Source organism: Pristiophorus japonicus, chromosome 2, assembly GCF_044704955.1.
Source record: "Pristiophorus japonicus isolate sPriJap1 chromosome 2, sPriJap1.hap1, whole genome shotgun sequence".
Taxonomy (NCBI): Eukaryota; Metazoa; Chordata; class Chondrichthyes; family Pristiophoridae; genus Pristiophorus; species Pristiophorus japonicus.
Genome location: NC_091978.1, coordinates 65,262,304 through 65,280,518, shown reverse-complemented (window position 1 = coordinate 65,280,518; position 18,215 = coordinate 65,262,304). Strand labels below are relative to the sequence as shown.

The window sequence follows — 18,215 nt, the reverse complement described above, 5'->3', positions numbered from 1 at the left end:
CGTGAATTGGCTAGAATAGACTGGCGAATGACACTTAAAGGGTTGACGGTGGATAGGCAATGGCAAACATTTAAAGATCACATGGATGAACTTCAACAATTGTACATCCCTGTCTGGAGTAAAAATAAAACGGGGAAGGTGGCTCAAACGTGGCTAAGGGAAATTAAGGATAGTGTTAAATCCAAGGAAGAAGCATATAAATTGGCCAGAAAAAGCAGCAAACCTGAGGACTGGGAGAAATTTAGAATTCAGCAGAGGAGAACAAAGGGTTTAATTAGGAGGGGGAAAATCGAGTATGAGAGGAAGCTTGCTGGGAATATAAAAGCTGACTGCCAAAGCTTCTATAGATATGTGAAGAGAAAAAGATTAGTGAAGACAAATGTAGGTTCCTTGCAGTCAGATTCAGGTGAATTTATAATTGGGAACAAAGAAATGGCAGACCAGTTGGAAGACACCAATAACCTTCCGGAAATACTCGGGGACCGAGGGTTTAGAGAGGAGGAGGAGGAACTGAAGGAAATCCTTATTCGGCGGGAAATTGTGTTAGGGAAATTGATGGGATTGAAGGCCGATGAATCCCCGGGGCCTGATAGTCTGCATCCCAGAGTACTTAAGGAAGTGGCCCTAGAAATAGTGGATGCATTGGTGATCATTTTTCAACAGTCTATCGACTGTGGATCAGTTCCTATGGACTGGAGGTTAGCGAATGTAACCCCACCTTTTAAGAAAGGAGGGAGAGAGAAAACGGGTAATTATAGCCTGACATCAGTAGTGGGGAAAATGTTGGAATCAATTATTAAAGATGAAATAGGAGTGCATTTGGAAAGCAGTGACAGGACTGGTCCAAGTCAGCATGGATTTATGAAAGGGAAATCATGCTTGACAAATCTTTAAAATTTTTTGAGTATGTAACTAGTAGAATGGACAAGGGAGAACCAGTGGATGTGGTGTATTTGGACTTTCAAAAGGCTTTTGACAAGGTCCCACACAAGAAATTGGTGTGCAAAATTAAAGCGCATGGTATTGGGGGTAATGTATTGAGGTGGATAGAGAACTGGTTGGCAGACAGGAAGCAGAGAGTTGGGATAAACGGGTCCTTTTCAGTATGGCAGGCAGTGACTCGTGGGGGTGCCGCAGGGCTTAGTGCTGGGACCACAGCTATTTACAATATACATCAATGATTTAGATGAAGGAATTGAGTGTAATATCTCCAAATTTGCAGATGACACTAAGCTGGGTGGCGGTGTGAGCTGTGAGGAGGATGCTAAGAGGCTGCAGGGTGACTTGGACAGGTTAGATGAGTGAGCAAATGCAGTGTAATGTGGATAAATGTGAGGGTGTCTACTTTGGTGGCAAAAACACGAAGGCAGAATATTATTTGAATGGCAGCAGATTAGGAAAAAGGGAGGTGCAACGAGACCTGGGTGTCATGGTACATCAGTCATTGAAAGTTGGCATGCAGGTACAGCAGATGGTGAAGGCGGCAAATGGTATGTTGGCCTTCATAGCTAGGGGATTTGAGTATAGGAGCAGGGGGGGTCTTACTGCAGTAGTATCTGGTGAGGCCTCACCTGGAATATTGTCTACAGTTTTGGTCTCCGAATCTGAGGAAGGACATTCTTGCTATTGAGGGAGTGCAGCGAATGTTCACCAGACTGATTCCCGGGATGGTTGGACTGACATATGAGGAGAGACTGGATCAACTGGGCGTGTATTCACTGGAGTTCAGAAGGATGAGAGGGGATCTCATAGAAATATATAAAGTTCTGACGGGACTGGACAGGTTAAATGCAGGAAGAATGTTCCCGATGTTGGAAAGTCCAGAACCAGGGGACATAGTCTAAGGATAAGGGGTAGGCCATTTAGGACTGAGATGAAGAGAAACTTCTTCACTCAGAGTTGTTAAGCTGTGGAATTATCTGCCGCAGAGAGTTGTTGATGCCAGTTCATTGGATATATTTAAGAGGGAGTTAGATATGGCCCTTACGGCCAAAGGGATCAAGGGGTATGGAGAGAAAGCAGGAAAGGGGTACTGAGGTGAATGATCAGCCATGATCTTATTGAATGGTAGTGCAGGCTCGAAGGGCCTACTCCTGCACCTGTTTTCTATGTTTCTATTATTGGGATGTTTTTAGTGTCTTCTACCGTGAAGACCGATACAAAATATTTGTTCAAAGTCTCTTGTCAGTTCCCTGTTCCCCATTTTCATCCTCGAAGGGACCAATGTTTACTTTAACTACTCTCTTCCTTTTTATATACCTGTAGAAGCTCTTACTCTGTTTTTATATTTCTTGCTCGTTTACTTTCATAATCTATCTTCTCTCTATTATTTTTTTAGTCATCCTTTGCTGTTTATTAAAAAAAATTCCCAATACTTTGGCTTCCCACTAATCTTGGCAACTTTGAATGCCATTGTTTTCAATTTGATACCATCCTTTACTTCCTTAGTTAGCCATGGATGGATCTCCCTTCTCTTAAAGTCTTTCCTTCTCACTGCAATATATTTTTGAGAGTTATGATATATCTCCTTAAATGTCTGCTTATCAATTCTCTCACACTTTAATCTATTTTCCCAGTCCACTTTAGCAAACTCTGCCTTCATACCTTTGTCATCGCCTTTATTTAAGATCAGGACACTGGTTTGAGATCCAACTTTCTCACCCTCCAACTGAATTTGAAATTCAACCATGCTATGATTACTCTTTCCTGGAGGATCCTTTACTATGTGATCATTTATTAACCCTGTCTGATTATACAGTATCAGATAGCCTGCTCCTTGATTGGTTCCGCAACGTACTGTTTAAGGAAACCATCCCGGATACAGTCTATGAACTCTTCCTGAAGGTTACCTTGGCCAATTTGATTTGTCCAATCAATATGAAGATTAAAATCACCCATGATTATTGCCATACCTTTCTTACAAGCCTTCATTACTTCTTGATTTATACTCTGCAGTGAGACCTTACTGTATGCAAATTGACTGCTGCCTTTCCGTATATTACAACTGTGATTACACTTCATTGGTTGTGAAGAACTTTGGGATGTCCTGAAGTCGTGAAAGGTGCTGATATAAATGCAAGTTCTTTCTTCTCTCTTTACAGATTCTGGAGGGTCTGCTATATATGTCCAGCTTTTTCTGCTTGGTACCATATGTAGGACTGAACATTGCTTTACATGGCCTTGGAGATGCAGCTATATTGTTGGAACAGCCTTTTCTCATTCCTACTTGCTTGCATACTATAAAATTAACAACTGCATTTTCAGACTACATCTGTAAAATGTCACACATTACATTGCTGCAAAATACATAGGCCCTGAATTCAATCAGTATGACGGCATACTGTCAGATTATGCCATTGTACTATCTTTGAAACTTACCACAAGTTCGAGATTTGCGGATGCAAATTTTTTGAAGATATAACTAGTACGATGTATAAGGGGAAACCAGTGACTGTAATATATTTGGATTTTCAAAAAGAATTCGATAAGATTCACTAGACTGGGTCCTGGAATGAGGGGATTGCCGTATAAGGAGGAGATTGAGTAGACTAGGCCTATATTCCCTAGAGTTTAGAAGAATGAGAGGTGACCTAATTGAAACACATAAAATTTTTAAGGGGCTTGACATTATTAATGCTTGGAAAATGTTTCTCCGAGCTGGGGAATCTACAACATGGGCTCACAGTCTCAGAATAAGAAGTTGCCCGTTTAGGACTGAGATGAGGAGAAATTTCTTCACTCTAAGTGTTGCAAATCTTTGGAATTCTGGACCCCAAAGAGCTGTGGATGCTCAGTCATTGAGTATATTCAAGACAGAGGTCATTAAGTTTTTGGGAACTAAGGAAAATAAGAGACATAGGGATAGTGTGGGAAGGTGGAGTTCAGATAGAAAAACAGCCATGATCTTGTTGAATGGCAGAACAGGCTCGAGGGGCCAAATGGCTTACTCCAGCTCCTATTTCTTATGTTCTTATGATAATGGCAGCCTCTTAGTGTTAGATTTTTTACAATGCATAATTTGTGACAATGATGTTTTACAAATAATGTGTGATAACAGTTTATTATATTCATTATTGGTCTGTATTGATTGCTATAATGAGAAGTTTGTAATAGCACAAATTGGCACGATAAAAGTTTTGCAATACTTTTTAAAAAAAGGTTTGTAATAAACATTTGTTATTATGAGAGAACGACAGAAGTTTTCCCGGAATCACGTATATCTAGATAAAGAGACAAAGGTCCCCAGCCTTCCTGTCGAGTTTACCCAGAATTTTACTTCAGGAGTAGTAGATTGGTAATTGACTCTGAGTCAGGAAGTAAAAGAACGCACAACGGTGCGCTCCTGGGCTCCGTGGGGGAGTACAGTGCACGGAACTCTGCAGCGATTGAAAGGAAGTTCTCGCAGGGAGGATCGCACGAGGTAGGTGCGGATGTCCTTGCTATGTCGGCGGCATAGTCCTTAGCTACACCGTTGACCGCAAATTCAGACCCAATCAAAGTCTAACAAACCGGCAGATTGAGCTTGTGAACAGTGCCATTGAAAACCAATTCCTAATAACCTACAGATCTCCAACACAGCATCTAAATGCATTTTTAATGAGGCCAGAGATTTTCCATTTGTTATCCAAAAATAGAAAGCAATTCTAGGTGATAATCAATCTTTCCTGACATCAGTCCTCCACTTGCCTTTGACAGGCTCTACCCATGTTCCCTCAATTTGCAGATTTGGCTCAACTTGAAATAGTGGTCTGGATTAACCATTTTCTATTCTGTGTAGTGTCACTTCCCTCATTTCAAAGCTGAAGGATCTGAATTTTTCTTGCCTTTTTTCTAATTCAGTCGTCTGGCCACAGGAATCAGCCACATGATTCTTCTGTGCAAACTTGAATGTTTTCCTTGTGCCAAGATGACCAGAACAGAATGCAGTAGTCATGGTCCTCAAGAGCATTGCATAGTTTCAGCATGACTGACTCAAACATATATTCCAAAATATCTGTCAATATGTGCTTTGTTGACCATCAATCAAAAAAGAAAGATATACAGACATACAACATATCTACATAGGTAAATACCTTTATTGAAATTCCATTAAGTTACTTTCTCATGGAAGCTCAGCATTTTGGATCTTTTAAAAAAAAACGTTTTACAAACTCCCTTATTCGAGAATACAATTCTACAGGGTGCTGGGATACCTTGGATCACTCACTCAGTGGCTCTTCTTAATGTGCACATCTTAACAATAGATTTGCAGGCTATTATACTTGGAGATTATCACACACATGCTCAAATTCTGCCCTCCAGTATTCACACATGGCGCTTTCAAGCAGGGGCTGCTAGAGTAGGAGCTCAGGCTGATTTCTTCTTTCCTTGCCCAGAGGCACTGCTACCAAGTATAGCACATCAATTGCTGGATCAGCTGAGATCAAAAAAACTACACACCAGGGATCAAACCTGGTATGGCTCAGTGGAAAAACAGGAAATGTATTTACATACTAAACCATTAAAATTAGTAAGGTACAGTATTCTAAATTACTGCACTTGTTCTCTGGTTTCAAATTCTTTCCAATTAAAGAGACCAAGACGACACTTACGTGACATAACATTGTCGACATACTGTGGCAGGTATGGTGCCCACATGTCTATTGTTTCCTTCCGTCCTTCTTTCCCAATTCTACGCAGCTCTGCCAACAGTAAAGCTTGAGCAGCTTCTCTCACCTATTGAAGAAAAGATCATTAAAATGATTTCATTCTAGTGTGAAATGCTATATAAATAGCAGTAAATAAAAACGAAACACTAAAAACATCTTCAAATTTATAGACTTTATAGAAACATTCATAAATTTAGAGGAACAATTAGTGGATGTAGAACTTTTTGTAATATCATATTCCAACAAATACAGACTCCCTAAAAGAAAATGGACATTTTTTGACTACGGTTATGTGTTTTTATCCTGGTGTAAAAAGAGCACATGGCTGCCACATCAAACATACAACCTCAATATCACTCATGACCTGATCAATCAATTGGTTACATGAGGGTCAGTTTCTCGCCCAGATGCCAATCATGAATCTTGTAACAACAACAACAACTTGTATTCACGTAGCGCCTATAATCTAGTAAAGTGTCCCAAAACAATTCACAGGAGCAATTAAACAAAATTTTACACTGAGCCCCATAAGGAAATATTAGGACAGGTGACCAAAAGCTTTGGTCAAAGGTTTTAAGGAGCGTCTTAATGTAGAACAGATATGAAGAGTCCCAAGTGATCAGCTTCATCTGCTCTCTAATGGAATGCTATTCTAGTGTGAATCTTGATAACTGAATCAAGAGTAATACAGACAAGTATTTGAAGTAGAGAGTGATGGGGCATGGAAGGAGGATGTGTGAATTCCAATTGCCTATTGAACTACGAAAGAGTTTTCAAAATTTGGGGAGGGTTATTTTTCTCAATTACCACACCAGGTGAAGTTCATTTTTATTTTTACATGTGTTACAATGCAAACCTTTGCAATGATGAAAAAAGCAGATCGTACTTTGTGTTCAAGTTATTTAGCAAAAATCCCAGCTGGCCCTCATTCAACTTCTCATAGTATCTTTTTTACAAAGCTGCACATTCAACAAAATTTCTGCTACAACAGCAGAGGTGTGATGTCAAGGATACTTACTCATTTATCAAACAAAGGTACCAAAAACCATTTACCAGTCTGTATGAAATGCTCTAAAACTGTAACAGTCAGCAAAGTATCACCTGATAACGACACAGTATAAATTCTGCCACTGTTACAGCCTCAAATAACTTATTTGAATATAAAGCTGGAAAAATCAAATTAGAACATGGCTTACATATAAAACAAACTTCACGATTTACAATATTTATGATTGAAATTTTCTCACTGCAATGCTCCCAAATGGCATGTCTGTCAGGTTCATGCAGATCTCTTGACTTTAGAGGACTATAAATTAACTGACAACAAAAGCAAGGTATTGTTATAGCGAAAATTCTCCCCTAGGGCAGCGGCACCTGTAGCATAAGGTTAGAACTAAATGTAACTCTAATACCATAAAATGGCTACCCGTGACGCCTCAAGGGATTTCTGATAGCTGAAATAGACCGCATTCCTGGAAACTGATAATTGTTGTTTCCCACACACAGGACGAACAAGCAAATTCTGCAGATGTCTCTAATCAGTCAGGCCTCAGACAAAATGCTCTGGTGAATGTAAGGACAATACGACTCTGTAACAGGATTAAGATTAGGAGGCTACCCAAGGACAGTAAGATAAGGGGGGCCTGGACCATGTTACAAGATACATGAGTCATTCCTAGCAACACACCCCTTAGCAACACATCTCTTAGCAACACATGAGCCACTTTATGTTTAGAAACTAACTCTATCTATTGGTCTAATTGAATTTATAATCTATATGATTGGATAGTATCCAGCCGAAATGGGCTGATGTAACTATAGTAAACTATTGTAAAACATATAAAAATCCATGAAACCCATCTAACCAGAGGCTCTCTCCCCACCGGTGTAATAAAGGCCGCATTGGCGTTGGAACCGACTGAGTGTTGAGTGATTCTTCTGATAAAACACTAACACTAACAGGTATTAATTTTTTGCCATCTTACTGCGGTGTAGTTGCAAGGTTGTTGGACACTCTGCTTAAATGACCATTATGTGGACTCAATATTCCCCAATACCATTTTTTGGCGTATTTGAAGAGTTGCGCCTGTTTTTTTGGGGGCCTGACCAAGCCAAAAAAGAACTTTAAAGTTTCCCTATTCTAATTTTTGAAATTGGTGCCGCACAGCCTATCCTTTAGCTTTGGGGGGTGGTGATTAAGGTCTGCACCAAAAAAGAGGTCCTCCCCGTCTGCAGATGCGCGGGAAAAAAAATGAAGTTTTCTACGTGACTGGGATGGGCGCGCATGCCCAGTACACCTTCCGATCTGCATTTTGCCATTTTTAAAGAGCCAGTTGCGTGGGAGAACTTTTATTCTGAGTGGAAAAAATCGGAGCTGCAATATGGGGGTATAGTCTCAGAATAACGGGCCTGCCCATTTAAAAGTGAGATGAGGGGGAATTTCTTCTCTCAGAGGGTTGTAAATCTGTGGAATTCTCTGCCCCAGAGAGCTGTGGAAGCTGGGACATTGAATATATTTAAGACAAAAATAGACAGATTTTTGAGTGATAAGTGAATAAAGGATTACAGGGAGCAGGAAGGGAAGTGGAACTGAGTCCATGATCAGATCAGCCATGATCTTATTAAAGAGCGGGGCAGGGTCGAGGGGTCAAATGGCCTACTCCTGCTCCTATTTCTCGTGTTCTTGTGTGTATGCAACGCGGCTCAAGTACCAAGAATTTCTCACAGACGAAGTGGAGGCCCTGGTTACTGTAACTGAGGCTAGATGGCATGAGCTGGATACCAGCAGAGATCCAATAAAAGATTCACCAAAAGAAAAGAAGAAACGCTGGAACCAACTTTCACAAGATTACTGTGCAATGGTGACCAACCTGCAGTCCAGAGGCCAGTGCAAAAAGTGGCAGGACATTGGTCAAGTAGTTAGTGTAAGTAATATTTTCATTTATTCACTGGAATTGCAATTGTAAATGTGGCCATCTTTCTGTCCCACCCAGCAGAAAAACACCCTCTCTAAAAAGTTATATTTTCATCTTTGCAGAGGAAGGTGGCCCAAAACAAGAGAGAGAGAACTCTTAACAGGAGGAGGCCCGGCAAATCTGCACCCACTGACACCGTGGAAGACAGGGTTGCTGCTTTGATGGGTCCTGCCTGGAGAAAAGCAACCACCACTGCACAAGCTGGGTCCACACTCGAGGGAGAGAGTAAGTCCTGCAAATTCCACAGTCTGACTTTGCTAAATGTTAAGTACTGCGTGGGCTAGCCATGCTTCGGTTCATGGGGATGTCTCCATCAGCTACGCTTCGGTTGATGCAATGTGCTATCATTCATCGTGGTCCTTCAAATGAGTCTACTGCCCGCGTTGTGTGTGCCTACTCATGCTACCCTGCGTCCACTTCTGCTGCTAACCATTTGTCTGTTCCATTATATTTTGCAGAACTTGAGGCCAACCCTGGTGAGGCTGAAGCTGATTCAGATGCGGATGAGCCTGAAGAGGAGAACATCTTCCAATCCCACCTTCCAGACCAAGAGCATGAGGGTGAGGGGGGAGGATGAAGCCCCCACTTTTATACTCACTCTGAAGGAGGTGCTGGTGCCGCCCATTGAGCTGCCAGTCCCTTTCCTGAGTGATGCAAGTGTTGGGACATTTCATAGTTTCACACTATCCAAGGCTGCAGGTCCCAGTGGGGTGCAGCGAGCCACAACCAGCGTGGAGAGGGGAAGGAGAACGCGACAGCGCTCTCGTGAGATGCAGAATCCAACAGATGTGGTTCACATGATGGCAATTAGTGCGTGGAACATTGACCTTACGCAATCACTCCTGGACACCATCGGTGAGGTGGGTGATGAGGTAGCGGGACTGTCGGAGAAGTAATAACACTCTCGCAAGAAATGGGAACACTGTTGATGAACATGAGAGGGGGAATGTCGCAGGTAGCTGATACATTGTCGGTGCACGAGGGAGGGAATATTGGAGGTCGTTGAGACGTTGTCGGGACACGAGGGAGGGAATGTCGGAGTTAGCTGCTGTAATAAGGGAACACGTCCAGACCCCGCGGCCATTGACTGAATCAACTGCCACTCCCACTCCAATCCCCAGACCAACCTCTAAAGAGGCCCAAGTTGGGCCTTTCACATTACCACCTGCCCACGCCCCCCAACAAGAAGTGCGCATCACCCGAGGTGCTCAAAAGAATAAGCTTGGTGCCAACCTGAGAAATGTTGCAGCACTGCCAGCGGGCAGGGGAAAAGTCAACAAGACCGAGCGCAGTGGATGTCTTAGAATAAGGTGGAGGAGAGATGGGTGCAGCCTTTCATTGTTGTTGTTATTATTGTTACTATTGTAACTGTTCTCAAATTAAAAGTCTTTTGTAAGTGATTTAAATTTACAAGTTTAAAAGTTTGTAAGTGATCTTCAAGTTTGTAAATGATCTTAAAGTTTGTAAGTGATCTTAACTGGATAGTTTAAAATTTGATACAAGAATATTTTTATTAAAGTTAAGTACAAACAAATGTTAAAATTTTGAATAAAATATATTTTAAAATATAACTGAATCATTTACATTATTTGTTCCATTATTAACACAACACAACATTACGGAACAGGTCCAAACAATAGACATGGTCCATTTCGAATAGTTACCGCTGAGCCTTCAGGCAGCAAAGCGTTCACGATCTGCCCTTCTGGCTGCTGTTGAAACATGGCAGATATAGCGCTCTCACGTAGGATGAAAGCATCATGGTTACTCCCAGGGTATCTCACATCAATTGCCATGATGCGATGCATGTCATCACAGATGAGCTGCACGTTCATGGAGTGGAAGCCTTTGCTGTTTCTGTACATCTTGGAATCCTCCAAAGGTGCTCGCAAGGTGATGTGGATACAATCAATGCAGCCCTGTACCTTTGGGAAGCCAGCAATCCTGGAGAAGCCCACAGCCCTGTCACGCATTGCCTGGGCAGTCATGGGAAACTTTATGTAATCATTCCTCCGAGCATATAGTGCAGCAGTCACCGACCAAATGCAGATATGTGTTGCATGTTGAGAAATGGCACACACATCCCCAGGTGTGGCCTGGAATGATCCAGGTACATAAAATGAAAGAGCAGCTGTAATCTTTACTTCAACTGACAAAGCAGTCCTCCTGAAGCTTCTAGGGTGCAGGTCTGCTTTTACAAACTCACAGATCTCGGTAACAACTTATTTGCGGAAACACAGCCTTCTCACACAGTCTGCCTCACTCAGGCGTCGGTATGAACGCCTGTCTCGATATACCCGATATGGGTAAGGCCGACTGCCCATCATTCTACATAGAAACATAGAAAATAGGTGCAGGAGTAGGCCATTCAGCCCCTCTAGCCTGCACCGCCATTCAATGAGTTCATGGCTGAACATACAACCTCAGTAACCCCTTCCTGCTTTCTCGCCATACCCCTTGATCCCCCTAGTAGTAAGGACTTCATCTAACTCCCTTTTGAATATATTTAGTGAATTGGCCTCAACTACTTTCTGTGGTAGAGAATTCCACAGGTTCACCACTCTCTGGGTGAAGAAGTTTCTCCTCATCTCGGTCCTAAATGGCTTACCCCTTATCCTTAGACTGTGACCCCTGGTTCTGGACTTCCCCAACATTGGGAACATTCTTCCTGCATCTAACCTGTCTAAACCCGTCAGAATTTTAAACGTTTCTATGAGGTCCCCTCTCATTCTTCTGAACTCGTGAATACAAGCCCAGTTGATCCAGTCTTTCTTGATAGGTCAGTCCCACCATCCCGGGAATCAGTCTGGTGAATCTTCGCTGCACTCCCTCAATAGCAAGAATGTCCTTCCTCAAGTTAGGAGACCAAAACTGTACACAATACTCCAGGTGTGGCCTCACCAAGGCCCTGTACAACTGTAGCAACACCTCCCTGCCCCTGTACTCAAATCCCCTCGCTATGAAGGCCAACATGCCATTTGCTTTCTTAACCGCCTGCTGTATCTGCATGCCAACCTTCAATGACTGATGTACCATGACACATCCAGGTCTCGTTGCACCTTCCCTTTTCCTAATCTGTCACCATTCAGATAATAGTCTGTCTCTCTGTTTTTACCACCAAAGTGGATAACCTCACATTTATCCACATCATACTTCATCTGCCATGCATTTGCCCACTCACCTAACCTATCCAAGTCACTCTGCAGCCTCATAGCATCCTCCTCGCAGCTCACACTGCCACCCAACTTAGTGTCATCCGCAAATTTGGAGATACTACATTTAATCCCCTCGTCTAAATCATTAGTGTACAATGTAAACAGCTGGGGCCCCAGCACAGAACCTTGCGGTACCCCACTAGTCACTGCCTGCCATTCTGAAAAGTACCCATTTACTCCTACTCTTTGCTTCCTGTCTGACAACCAGTTCTCAATCCACGTCAGCACACTACCCCCAATCCCATGTGCTTTAACTTTGCACATTAATCTCTTGTGTGGGACCTTGTCGAAAGCCTTCTGAAAGTCCAAATATACCACATCAAATGGTTCTCCCTTGTCCACTTTACTGGAAACATCCACAAAAAATTCCAGAAGATTTGTCAAGCATGATTTCCCTTTCACAAATCCATGCTGACTTGGACCTATCATGTCACCTTTTTCCAAATGCGCTGCTATGACATCCTTAATAATTGATTCCATCATTTTACCCACTACTGAGGTCAGGCTGACCGGTCTATAATTCCCTGTTTTCTCTCTCCATCCTTTTTTAAAAAGTGGGGTTACATTGGCTACCCTCTACTCAATAGGAACTGATCCAGAGTCTATGGAATGTTGGAAAATGACTGTCAATGCATCCGCTATTTCCAAGGCCATCTCCTTAAGTACTCTGGGATGCAGTCCATCAGGCCCTGGGGATTTATCGGCCTTCAATCCCATCAATTTCCCCAACACCATTTCCCGACTAATAAGGATTTCCCTCAGTTCCTCCTCCTTACTAGACCCTCTGACACCTTTTATATCCGGAAGGTTGTTTGTGTCCTCCTTAGTGAATACCGAACCAAAGTACTTGTTCAATTCTACGTGCTCGGAGGCTCCTCAGGTGATGCTGTCTGAGCAAGCTTCTCCTCCGCAGCACCATCATGTAGAAGGCTTGCACGAGGTATGGCATTGTCATTATTACCCGCATAATTAAATTGTAGCTTTGCAACAACCTCAGAAGAGCAGGAGAAAGCACTCACCTCTTCCTTCCTCTCTCTCTCCAAGGTGGACGCCGTAGTATGGACCACACCCTAGTCTGCGCATCCGCAATAGGATTGCTTACAATGGGAAGCTAGACATTCAATGAAGACATCTGGGGCAACAAAGTGTAATGCAATTCTTGAATTTTTTTCAAAGTACAACCCTACCACCTCTCCTCACCAAGCTCGAGGGTCAGAGCGTCGGCCAGCAGAATTGCACCCTCGGCCGGACACACACAGGGGCTCGGCTTCCACACCCCACCGCCCCCGGGATTCTTTTGAAGCGGCTGAGGTGGACAATATTGAGGATGAAAACAGTGCTTTTAGAAATTGATAATTTATAGCCGAAGGGTTCTCATCCCTCATATAGGAAATATAAGTGGCTGCCAGCTCAGTTCGGCTTCCATCCCACCCCCCGAGCATCTTTTGAAGTCGAGCCCTGAGGTCCTGTGTCCGGGTAAGGGAGCAATTCTGCCGGCCGCGCTCCGACCCTCGAGCCCGGTGAGGAGAGGAGAGGTGGTGGGGTGGTACTTTGAAAAAAATCAAAAATTTAAGAATTGCATTACACTTCCAATTTCTCCCTTTGGACTTTCAAACAATGAAGATTTATGATACATATTCTCTGCCTTCTTCACTTCCTCCAATGCTTTGGCTAAAAACAAAGGCGTCTTTCTGCGCTGATTTTGTAACGTGCGCTCATTTTTCTTAAGTGCCCAGAAAGTTTTTTGGGAGTGGTCACATACGTCGTCCTAGGAAAAATGTAAGTTGGCCAAATTTGCTTAAATGTCAAAAACTGGCGCAGACATCAGGTTACGCAAAAAAATCGTAGCCTAGGATGCAAAAAAATCGTAGCCTAAAAAAATCGTACTCAAGTGAATTAACTTTGGGGAAACTTGGAGATTTTTATTTACTCCAAAAAGAACGGTGCACACCAAAAGAACGGCGCAGATAATTGCGGAAAATTGAGCTTTGAAATAACCACGCACCCCCCCCACCCACCCACATGTTGCCAGATTTCAATCTGGAACATTGGCCAGTTTACCCCTCCCTAATGATGGCATAGAGGATAAGCTGATAGTTATAAAAAAGGCAGATGGGATCCTAGGTTTTATAAATAGTGGCATTGAGTGCAAAGGTAAACAATTTATTCTAAACTTTATTTATTCTCTCTCAGGGTGTAGGCATCTCTGGCAAGGCCAGCATTTATTGACCATCCTTAAGAAGTTGGCGGTGGCCTTCTTTTTCAATCACTGCAGTCCATGTGGTGTAGGTGCTCCCACAATGCTGTGAAATAGGGAGTTCCAGGATTTTGACCCAGTAATGATGAAGAAACGGCAATGTTCAAGCCAGGATGGGGACCTACCTCTTCGGCCAAGCTTTTACTCACCTGACCCAATATCTCCTCCTTTCCTACATTACAACAGTGACTATACTCCAAAAGTACTTCATTAGCTGTCAAGTGCTTTGAAACATCCAGTGGTCGTGAAAGGCGCTATATAAATCCAAGTCTTTCTTTCATTCTTTTGGCTCAATGTCAGTTTTTATCCTGTGAAGCGCCTTGGGACATTTTATGATGTTAAAGGTGTTATATAAATGCAAATTACTGATGTGTTTGACTTGGAGGGAAACCTGGATGATTAGTCCCCCACACCTGCTGCCCTTGTTCTTCTAGGTGGTGAAGGTCAGTTTTCGGAGGTGCTCCCAAAGAAGCCTTTGCAATTGCTGAAGTGCATCCTGTAGATAATATACTGGTTGTGTAGGGGATGGATATTGTACAAATCATTGGTTAAGCCATAAGTAGTGCCCAGTTTTGGGGACACTACTTTAGTAAGGATGTTTGGGCCATGGAGAGAGCGCGAAAAAGATCATCTTTCAGCTTGCTCAGTGATAGTATCATCTATGAGGCTGAAGGTCATGAGTTAAAGCCATCCCATCCCCCATCTCCCTAGGCCATATTAGCACATAAGTGCAATATGAAGGAGTACTGCAACAACAACAAAAATCACAATATCTGGAGCATCAAGTTTCTCAAATTATTTGTGGGTCTGTTGAAGGTGCGTCTTTGAGGTGTGATGTTGACACGAGAACCCATCTTCCAATCAGTTGGATGTGATAGGTCCTATTATATTATTCTAAAAAGAGCAGGGGAATTCTCCTGGAATTCTCCAGACTAACCTCTGTCCAACAACCAACACCAGCAAAAACAGATTAGCTTGCCATTTATCTCATTGCTGATTGTGAGACCTTGTTGTGTGCAAATTGACTACCATGTTTAATTACATGGGGCCCAAGTTTCGGGTGGAGTTGCTCGTAGTTTTTGGAGCAACGAGTTTAGTTTGGAGTATGTTCGAAATTGCAATTCTCGGATATTAGTTTGCTCCAGTTCTAGTGAGTTAGTTTAAGTTGGCTTTAGGTAAGGTATTTTTTTTTCAAAAGTGGGTGTGTCCAGCCACTCAGGACTGTTTTGCAAGTTTCGGCAGTGAAAACTTACTACAAACTAACTTAGGATGGAGTAAGTGTCCACTTTTGTAAGTTCTGAAAAACCTTACCTAGAGTTAAGTTTAGTGCAGGCACAGCCAGAGACGGCGGGTGGGAAGCATTAAACACAAAGGACACATCAGCATCACAACGTGGGGGGTAAGGGAAGTTAGAGGATTTTCCATAAACACCTTCACAACAACATTAAAGAAGCAAAGTACATTTAAAGCGCTAAGCACTAAACAAAGCAGTACATTTAAAGCACCAAGCAATAAACGAAGCACAAAAAGTAATAAGCAATCAATCAATAAAAAATAGAAGTCGTACCTTTATGTGAAGGGAAGGTGTCTCTGTCAGTATCTCTCTCTCTGTGTATCTGACAGCGAGGGGTGGGGGGATGGGGTGTGTTGTTTTGTGTGTGTGTGTGTGTGTGTGTGTGTGTGTGTGTGTGTGTGTGTGTGTGTGTGTGTGGTGAGGGGAGGGTGTGTGTGTGTGTGGGGGGAGGGGAGGGTGTGTGTGTGGGGGGAGGGGAGGGTGTGTGTGTGGGGGAGGAGAGGGTGTGTGTGTGGGGGAGGAGAGGGTGTGTGTGTGGGGGAGGAGAGGGTGTGTGTGTGGGGGAGGGGAGGGGTGTGTGTGTGGGGGAGGGGAGGGTGTGTGTGTGGGGGAGGGGAGGGTGTGTGTGTGGGGGAGGGGAGGGTGTGTGTGTGGGGGAGGGGAGGGTGTGTGTGTGGGGGAGGGGAGGGTGTGTGTGTGGGGGAGGGGAGGGTGTGTGTGTGGGGGGAGTTGTGTGTGTGTGTGGGGGGGAGGGGAGGGTGTGTGGGGGGGAGGGGAGGGTGTGTGTGTGGGGGGAGGGGAGGGTGTGCGTGTGGGGGGAGGGGAGGGAGGGGGGAGTGTGGGGAGGGGGGAGTGTGGGGAGGGGGGAGTGTGGGGAGGGGGGAGTGTGGGGAGGGGGGAGTGTGGGGAGGGGGGAGTGTGGGGAGGGGGGAGTGTGGGGAGGGGGGAGTGTGGGGAGGGGGGAGTGTGGGGAGGGGGGAGTGTGGGGAGGGGGGAGTGTGGGGAGGGGGGAGTGTGGGGAGGGGGGAGTGTGGGGAGGGGGGAGTGTGGGGAGGGGGGAGTGTGGGGAGGGGGGAGTGTGGGGAGGGGGGAGTGTGGGGAGGGGGGAGTGTGGGGAGGGGGGAGTGTGGGGAGGGGGGAGTGTGGGAGGGGGGAGTGTGGGGAGGGGGGAGTGTGGGGAGGGGGGAGTGTGGGGAGGGGGGAGTGTGGGGAGGGGGGAGTGTGGGGAGGGGGGAGTGTGGGGAGGGGGGAGTGTGGGGAGGGGGGAGTGTGGGGAGGGGGGAGTGTGGGGAGGGGGGAGTGTGGGGAGGGGGGAGTGTGGGGAGGGGGGAGTGTGGGGAGGGGGGAGTGTGGGGAGGGGGGAGTGTGGGGAGGGGGGAGTGTGGGAAGGGGGGAGTGTGGGAAGGGGGGAGTGTGGGAAGGGGGGAGTGTGGGAAGGGGGGAGTGTGGGAAGGGGGGAGTGTGGGAGGGGGGAGTGTGGGGAGGGGGGAGTGTGGGGAGGGGGGAGTGTGGGGAGGGGGGAGTGTGGGGAGGGGGGAGTGTGGGGAGGGGGGAGTGTGGGGAGGGGGGAGTGTGGGGAGGGGGGAGTGTGGGGAGGGGGGAGTGTGGGGAGGGGGGAGTGTGGGGAGGGGGGAGTGTGGGGAGGGGGGAGTGTGGGGAGGGGGGAGTGTGGGGAGGGGGGAGTGTGGGGAGGGGGGAGTGTGGGGAGGGGGGAGTGTGGGGTGTGTGGGGAGGGGGGAGTGTGAGGTGTGTGGGGAGGGGAGAGGTGAGGTGTGTGGGGAGGGGGGAGTGTGGGGGGGGTGTGGTGGGGGGGGTGTGTGTGGGGGGAGGTGTGTGGTGGGGGGAGGTGTGTGGTGGGGGGAGGTGTGTGGTGGGGGGAGGTGTGTGTGGGGGGAGGTGTGTGTGGGGGGAGGTGTGTGTGGGGGGGAGGTGTGTGTGGGGGGAGGTGTGTGTGGGGGGAGGTGTGTGTGGGGGGAGGTGTGTGTGGGGGGAGGTGTGTGTGGGGGGAGGTGTGTGTGGGGGGAGGTGTGTGTGGGGGGAGGTGTGTGTGGGGGGAGGTGTGTGTGGGGGGAGGTGTGTGTGGGGGGAGGTGTGTGTGGGGGGAGGTGTGTGTGGGGGGAGGTGTGTGTGGGGGGAGGTGTGTGTGGGGGGAGGTGTGTGTGGGGGGAGGTGTGTGTGGGGGGAGGTGTGTGTGGGGGGAGGTGTGTGTGGGGGGAGGTGTGTGTGGGGGGAGGTGTGTGTGGGGGGAGGTGTGTGTGGGGGGAGGTGTGTGTGGGGGGAGGTGTGTGTGGGGGGAGGTGTGTGTGGGGGGAGGTGTGTGTGGGGGGAGGTGTGTGTGGGGGGAGGTGTGTGTGGGGGGAGGTGTGTGTGGGGGGAGGTGTGTGTGGGGGGAGGTGTGTGTGGGGGGAGGTGTGTGTGGGGGGGAGGTGTGTGTGGGGGGAGGTGTGTGTGGGGGGAGGTGTGTGGGGGGAGGTGTGTGTGGGGGGAGGTGTGTGTGGGGGGAGGTGTGTGTGGGGGGAGGTGTGTGTGGGGGGAGGTGTGTGTGGGGGGAGGTGTGTGTGGGGGGAGGTGTGTGTGGGGGGGAGGTGTGTGTGGGGGGAGGTGTGTGTGGGGGGAGGTGTGTGTGTGGGGGGAGGTGGTGTGTGGGGGAGGTGTGTGTGGGGGGAGGTGTGTGGGGGGGAGGTGTGTGTGGGGGGAGGTGTGTGTGGGGGGAGGTGTGTGTGGGGGGAGGTGTGTGTGGGGGCGGGTGTGTGTGGGGGGAGGTGTGTGTGGGGGGGAGGGGTGGGGGGGGAGGTGGGGGGGGGGTGGGGGGGGTGGGGGTGGGGA

The 18,215-nt window shown here is 46.5% G+C and overlaps 1 protein-coding gene across 6 annotated transcripts in view; it reads right to left on the bottom strand.

Annotated features, from left to right (window-relative positions):
* The window catches only part of LOC139239069 (WD repeat-containing protein 7), a 1,036,818-nt gene that overhangs the window by 611,783 nt on the left and 406,820 nt on the right, over positions 1-18,215 (bottom strand). For all 6 annotated transcript variants that reach the window (XM_070867593.1, XM_070867585.1, XM_070867609.1 and 3 more), the window contains one exon: positions 5,592-5,715. In XM_070867593.1, coding sequence (XP_070723694.1) covers positions 5,592-5,715 — 124 coding nt within the window. The remainder of the gene's footprint in view (positions 1-5,591; positions 5,716-18,215) is intronic.